The sequence below is a fragment of the Propithecus coquereli genome, unplaced genomic scaffold (assembly GCF_000956105.1).
Source record: "Propithecus coquereli isolate 6110/MARCELLA unplaced genomic scaffold, Pcoq_1.0 Scaffold257, whole genome shotgun sequence".
Classification (NCBI taxonomy): Eukaryota; Metazoa; Chordata; class Mammalia; order Primates; family Indriidae; genus Propithecus; species Propithecus coquereli.
The window spans coordinates 1465713-1472945 of record NW_012148141.1 but is presented as its reverse complement, the minus strand read 5'-3'; the positions used below and the strand labels follow the sequence as shown (position 1 = coordinate 1472945).

General features: G+C 34.9%; 1 protein-coding gene across 1 annotated transcript in view; it reads right to left on the bottom strand.

Moving 5' to 3' along the window:
• Nucleotides 1-654: 654 nt before the first annotated feature.
• Nucleotides 655-7233, bottom strand: part of CHM (choroideremia (Rab escort protein 1)) — a 169859-nt gene continuing 163280 nt past the window's right edge. Inside the window, exons 14-15 of the mRNA XM_012647137.1 lie at nt 6737-6897; nt 655-1311 (exon numbers count right to left, since the gene is read on the bottom strand). Of these exons, the coding sequence (XP_012502591.1) occupies nt 1120-1311; nt 6737-6897 (353 nt within the window). The 3' untranslated portion in view covers nt 655-1119. The remainder of the gene's footprint in view (nt 1312-6736; nt 6898-7233) is intronic.

The window sequence follows — 7233 nt, the reverse complement described above, 5'->3', positions numbered from 1 at the left end:
TTTAAAAAATAAATTTTCATTTAAAAAGCTTAATGCAATAAAAACACTGTGATCTATTTTGTTCAGAAGTTGACAGCCAGCAATTATTTGCTGCATTAGATTTTCGATATTCATCTCCAAGTCAATGGGGAAATTCTGAAAAAATTTTTCTTCTACAAAACCATCCTAAGGATGGTATTGCATTTATCTTCATAATCATTCTCATAAAGTAGAGAGGAAATTACTATTTCCACTTTACATATGGAGAAACTGAGGCTCAGAAGTTAAATAATTTGTCTAATATCATCAATTGGATTGTATTACCTAATACAATAGCAACAGAATAGCCAGGACTAAATTAGAACTGAAGACAATTAGGTTAGTACTCTAGTTACTTGACTAGATAGAATATCTAAATACCAATGAGCCTATCCAAACCTTTCCTTTTGTTCTTTCATTTCTTCCTTATTGAGCTTTTCCAGTGTGGAAATAATTCACATACAAGTATCACTGCTAATATTAAAAATTACTACTGATTTGTTTGTAAAAATGTCTAAACACCTTAAAATTAGCATTTTCAATAATTCTTAACATAGAAAACAAAACAAACCTGTATTTTAAGCATAGGCTCTTGCCTAGATCATGATACTTAAGATTTTCTCAGATGAATCTATGTATGCTTTTGTCATTATATGATGTTCACATCCTTAAGAAAAATATAATTATAATAATCAAAGGAAATATGTGAGTTGATTCTGAAGATATGGCTGTCAAACAAAAATCCAAAGTGGCAAGCAAAAGTTGTTGTAATTCAATAGAATTATTAACAATGCATAGGGTAAATTTCATATCCATAGCTCTATTCCTGGGAATCAATCCATTTATAATTTTCATCTGCTAATCCCACAGGTTTGGTATCTTAAAACAGGCAAATCGATGTGCTTTACAACTGTTTTGTGTTCTTGGAATGCCCTCTTTAACAAAAATCCCCTTTTGGATTTCAATGATCTGTTTCTCCTTGTAATTCTATATGGCAACTGGCTGCTGCTTTCTAATACTTTTCAAACACTCCTTCCATCAAGAAGACTCTGAGGCCAGCAGGAATATTCAAAGTGGGGTTTCCAGTTTGTTGTATATACATTATTCAGGGGACTCTTTTGGGTTTCCCAGGTTTGCGCTTTCCTTGGGAGTTTCTGAGTTAGCCTCTGGTATGGCACTGGATTCTGAAGCCTCTGGTTGTAAACTGTCTCCATCAAGAACAATGTCTTCGGGGTTTGGTGGAGGTGGACAGAAGTCTTCATTAGGACAGATTTGCTGGAAAAGTGTTTCAGCCTGGCCAGGGAAGAAAAGACAAAACAGTTTGGGGATATCAGCTTAAAATGTATGTGCATTTCTGGCACTATCTAAAAAAATTAAGTGTCACCCTTAAAAATTTCTTTAAGCAGGTAATAATACTTTACTAGTATACATGAACTTCTAAAAGTCTGCTTTCAGAATTCTATGACTTTTCTCCCTCTAATTCTATACATGCATTCAGGTCTACTTTTCAAAAATGGCAGTACTTGATCGGGTTCATTATTAAGTGTTCAGATTGTTGAGAATTTAAGCACATTTGTTCTACACATCAACAGAAATTCAATTTTCCTTGATATTCTTGATACAATTTCCCACAGAACCTATTTGTGATATTCATACAGTCTAATTTAACATATAATACTTTCAGTAAGTCATTGCTCAAATCAAGAAAATTCTTCATTGTTTGCTCAACTATTTGCTTTTCTGATATAATATCCCTCCCCCCCTGGGCTTTAAGGAGTGTAGCATGGTGTTTAAGCTCATGGACTTTGAATAGATATAGTCTCTGTGCAAATGCTGGCTCTGCTACTTAGCAACTATGTGATTTGGGAAATGCTCACTCAACTTCTGAGCTTCCTCATCCATAAAACGGCAGAGTATATGGTAGCTATTATCATTATTACTAATAATAACATAAGTAAAAATGTCAAAATTTAAGCTGAGCTTAGTATAGCAGGGTAAGAGAAAAAAAGAAAATGTGTTCTTAACAAAAACTATACACACACACACATATGTATATGTATGTATGTATGTGTATATATGAAGTAAATGTGGCAGATAGCATTGTTATTCTATTCTAAACACATTCGCACTTTTTATAAGATGAATATACTTCATTGTCGATAAGGATCCTTCCCATGCTAGGGAGCTTGCACTCTATCCTACTGGAGTCATTAAAGGGTTTTACGTCATAAGCTTGTTTTAAAAGCTATGTCTTTCTGTACCTCTCTCCACCCTTCTTCCCAACGTACACATGAGGTTATCCATCAGGCAGAATTGACAAACTATATGGCCCACAGGCCAAATCCAGCCAGCTGTCTATTTTTGTAAATAAAGTTTAACTGGAACACAATCACATTGATTTGTTTAACTGTTGTCTATGACTGCTTTTGCACTATAATGGCAGACTTGAGTAGTTGCAATAGAGACCCTATGGGCTATAAAACCTAAAATATTTACCATCTGGCTGTCTACAATTGATAGACTCCTGCATCAGGTGATTAAAACTGATATTATTTGGGGGTGGGTGGAAGGGCAATAAACAGAAGCTTTTGCACTTAGATATGGATTTGAAAGAAGGGACAGGGAGAGGAAAATAGTTCCTTTCCCTCTTAAGTATGCTTCAAGGGTATGTTTTTAGACATGCTATTTACTATGGATATATATTTTTTAATTTTAAAATATTTAATTGACAAATAAAAATTGTATATATTATATATATTCAAAGTATGAAATGTATGATTTGATATATACTGTGTAATGATTACCACAATCAGTTAACACACCCATCACCACCCACAGTTATCACTGTGTGTGTATGTTTGTAGTAAGGATACTTAAAATCTGCTCTTATCAGATTTCATGTAAACAATCCTGTCATTTGGGACAACATGAATGAACTTGGAGGACATTATGCTAAGTGAAATAAGCCAAGCTCAGAAAGACAAATACCACATGATCTCACTTATATGTGGAATCTAAAAAAGTTGAACTCACAGAAACAGGGAGTAAAAGAGTGTTTGCCAGGGGCTGGGGAGTGGGGGAAATACGTAGATTTTGGTTAAAGGGTACAAATTTTCAGCTATAAGATGAACAAGTTCTGGAGACCTAATGTACAGCATCGTTAATACAGTTAATACTATAATACTTCATTATTTACTAAGGATATTTTGAAATTAAACATTAGAAATATCTGCTTTGCTCTCCACCCCAGGAATTTACCATACTCCTTTGCTGGAGACACTTAGCCCCTACTGTAGAAGCAGGAGGACCTAGGTCAAAGCCTCTACCTCACACATCAGGTTCCATTAATAGTCTTTTTGTCTTATATGTCTATCTTGTCTATCTGTAGAAGTTCTCCCTCCCCTTTACTCCTGGGTTTGCCTCTGTAATCCATCTCCATGCCACCCTCAGAGGGGTCTATGGAAAATAAAATTCTGTTTATTCACTTTCTGGCTTAAAATTCTTCAACGACTCCTCATTACCAACAGGAAAAAATCCAAGATCCCCACTATGGCATACAAAAGCCTTCAGGCCTACCTTCTCTGGTCTTATCATCTACCACTTCATCCAATCTCCACTTGTCAGATTTTTTGCTTCACTAATACCTGTTTATTTTTACTTTCTCAAACACACCATGATGTTTACATCCTGGACTGGTGCAGAGGCTATTTTACACCTGGAATGTTTCAATTATGCTGTCTTTGATTTGGATGGAGAATTGCTACTCAACTATTATATTACTCTCTGTAAGGTTCTCTGACTCCTAGATAGAACTCATTAATCCTCTGTGTTACTTCTAGTCTTTGGATATTATTATATATTAGTGCATATACCAAACTACACTGTCATTTGTTTACATGCTTTTCTCCTTTAATGACAGTGATTCCTCCAGGATGACAAGGACTTTTAGTCAACTTTGGATCCTTAGTGCTTGGAATGGAATAGAATGTCAATAATCTTTTTTATTACATAAATGGAAGAGCTTTTAAAACTGTATTTTATACAAATATTGAGTATAAATATAATAATTAGTATAATTATTACTACTACTACTTTTACTTCTATGCCAGTTCCTCTGTGTCTAGTACCTTGTTTCCCTTTTGACTCCTCCTCATAAGATAGATTTTCCCCTGAATCCCAGTCTCTGTGGCTGGATCCCACTCCTTATGTTTCCATATATCTCTATCATGAACAACCTGCCTAAGATTGCACCAGTTGCAGGCTACCATACTACCCTTGTGCTCTAGCTGCTTATAGAATTCCCACCTTCAGCCCATCTGTCCTTGCTCTTGCTGATGCCAATTTCCTACAGCTAGACTCCAGCCCTTCCTAAGTCTCTCCTCTCTCTAACTGTTGGAACCTCTTAGGCCAACTGCCATGCTGTGGAAGGTCTATAACATTAATACTTCTTGATCTGCTACATTTCATTTGCCAACTAAACCCAGTTCTAAGCCCAGAGTAGTTGACTGGAAACTTTGAATCCTCTTCACCCTTTTTAAGCCAGAAGTTAGCTCAAAGGATGAAGAGTTTCATGTGCTTAAAAAATTATAAAGGGCCAATTACATTGTGACTTGGTATCCTTACACTGGGAAGTATGGAGAGGACAAAATGAACTATCTAAAATATTTCTGTTTATTTAACATACCTCTACACAAAACAAAAATAAACATTTTGTTCATCTAGCATTTTCATTTAGGATGTATCTTTATTGCTAAGTTGAAAGTATCATAGCACATTGGATGAGTGTACAAACACTGGGATCCAATTAACTTGAGTTTATATCTTGGCTCAAAAACTTCCTAGCTATGTGACCTATGGACAAGTTATTTAAGCTGTTTGGGCTTTAGATTACTCATCTGGAAGATGGGAATGCCATGAATACTTACCCCATAAGATTGTTTTGAAGACCAAAGAATATATATGAGACACTAAGGCTAGTGTCTGACACATAGAAAATGCTCAGGTGAATGGTAGCTACAGAAAATATGACTCCTAAAATTGCCCTCTCCCTCAATGACATAAGAAAGTGAATGGCACTGCAATATGTGAGCAACTTGATAGTTCATACAATCTATAAAGCTAGCCCTCAACTTACTAATGGACTGTGTACCAAATGTTAGTGAGTTACTAACCTGTCCATAAAACAATGTTCTAAATGGTGGTTAGATTGCCAGCCCAACCCTACATCAGCCAATTTAACCCATTTTATACCTGAAGTATAATACAAAGAGTACAGTATCATTTATTGTTGTTCCCATGGTAGGGACAGCTCCTAGCAGTTGGGGGCTCCTAACGGAGAAGTAAGCTATCAATGTCTTTGGAGTGGGGACTATGGACCAGTCTGTTCATTAGTATGGGTGGGTAAATGGGACACTACTTCTATTAAGAAAAGAGATGTCAGATGTTACATTCAGAAAAACACTGAAGTAACATAAACTACAAAAAACTAGCAAGTCACAGAAGGAATCACAACTATCACTTAGGTTAGCATCATGTGGTGACAATAGGCAATGTCTTGGTGTGCTTCTGCTCACAATTTGAACTTGTGGGTATTAAACACAGATCGCTTTATATTTTCGGTATGTCTCTAAATTATAAATACTTTCATATGAACACAGGGAGTCAGAAAGACATCTGCAGGGGCTTGTGTTTTCTACACAGACAAAACCTAGGTGAAGTTTTGAGAGCTTTTATAGGTAATATTCTTCATTCGGAAAACAGAAATCATCAATTAGTGGTTGGAATAATTGCAGAATATATTAAAATTGCAATGCAGTTTATCTGAATAAACTGGCTATTTATAAATATTATTGATGCTCTTTAAAGTAGACATTATAATAATTTCTCCCAAAACTGAAATATGAGGTTAAAAGCTATATAACAAATTTATAACTACTTACATTTAATAGCACATAATAATTAGCACCAAAGTTAGCATTATACTGTTTTCTACTATGATAACACTTTATTCTTGGGAAGCAAATTACCTCATGATAAAATTATCCCTTAATTATAATCTCCTAGCATGCAGTTTAGATTATAAGCCCTTATTTAAAAGGCCTTACACTTTGGTTAAAAAAATTAAAGTTCACTCAGAGATAAAAATAAACTAATTTACCTGGCTAAAAACTTGTTTGCAATTTCTCCTTGCAAAAAATTGGAATATCAAAGTAAAAATGACTTGATTAAATCATAAATGCAGATCTTGAGCCAACTTGGATTCCCATTAAACTAATAGAGTGAATGACGGATGAGAGATGTGACTTCCTGCTTTTGTTTGGTATCACTGGCTACATGTGATTATCCAGGATCACCATTAGACTCTGAAGAATTCTGGGAGAAAACTGTATATGTCTTGATCATGGTGATAGTCATAGCCTTGCTGCTATGACTAAAAAATAGATTAAAGGCTCAACAAGGCCATTTGCTACTATAGGATCTTTGCCACTGGTGAGAACTAAAGTTCCATCTGTGATCTTAGAACAATCTTAAATTACCCATTTATTGATTCAATAGACATATGTGCCAACTCTACCTGAGAAAAGTTTAGATTTATGCCTCAAAAAATATTTTACGCTTTTTTCTTCCTATCAAGGATGGGAAATGTATTTGTATATGCATATGAATCTTCAGCTACATCAACCATTTAAGACAAAACTGAGGAACATCACTGCCTTACCTGTTTAACTGCATTATCATTTCCTAAACCACAGTCTGGGCCAGAGCAGACATAAACGTTGGATGGTAAATCATTGTAACAGTTCCTGCTGATGTCTGAAGAATCTCTCATATTGAAGTAAAGAGACCACAGAAGTCTTGGCTTTTCAAATTCTTCATTTTCTAAATGTAGAAATAAATTTTATTTACATTCCAAAACACAATGTGCTTGTCAATCACTACACTCTATTAACAATTAAGCCACACCTAGACATTAAGTAAATCAGAGCTTTGTATGTAAACAATTAGTAAATTTGAATCCACAAATTCTAATGTACACTGCAAGCAATGATGGCTTTTCAATCTAAGATAAATTAGATTTTAAAAATTATTTTGATCAGTAAGTTAATTAGATTTAAATCCAATTATACCGCCTTGGATTTCTATTACTTCTCCTCATAAGTATCAAAGTGCTTATGATCACATTCATCCCTAAATTATCCCTGTGAAGTGAGAAGA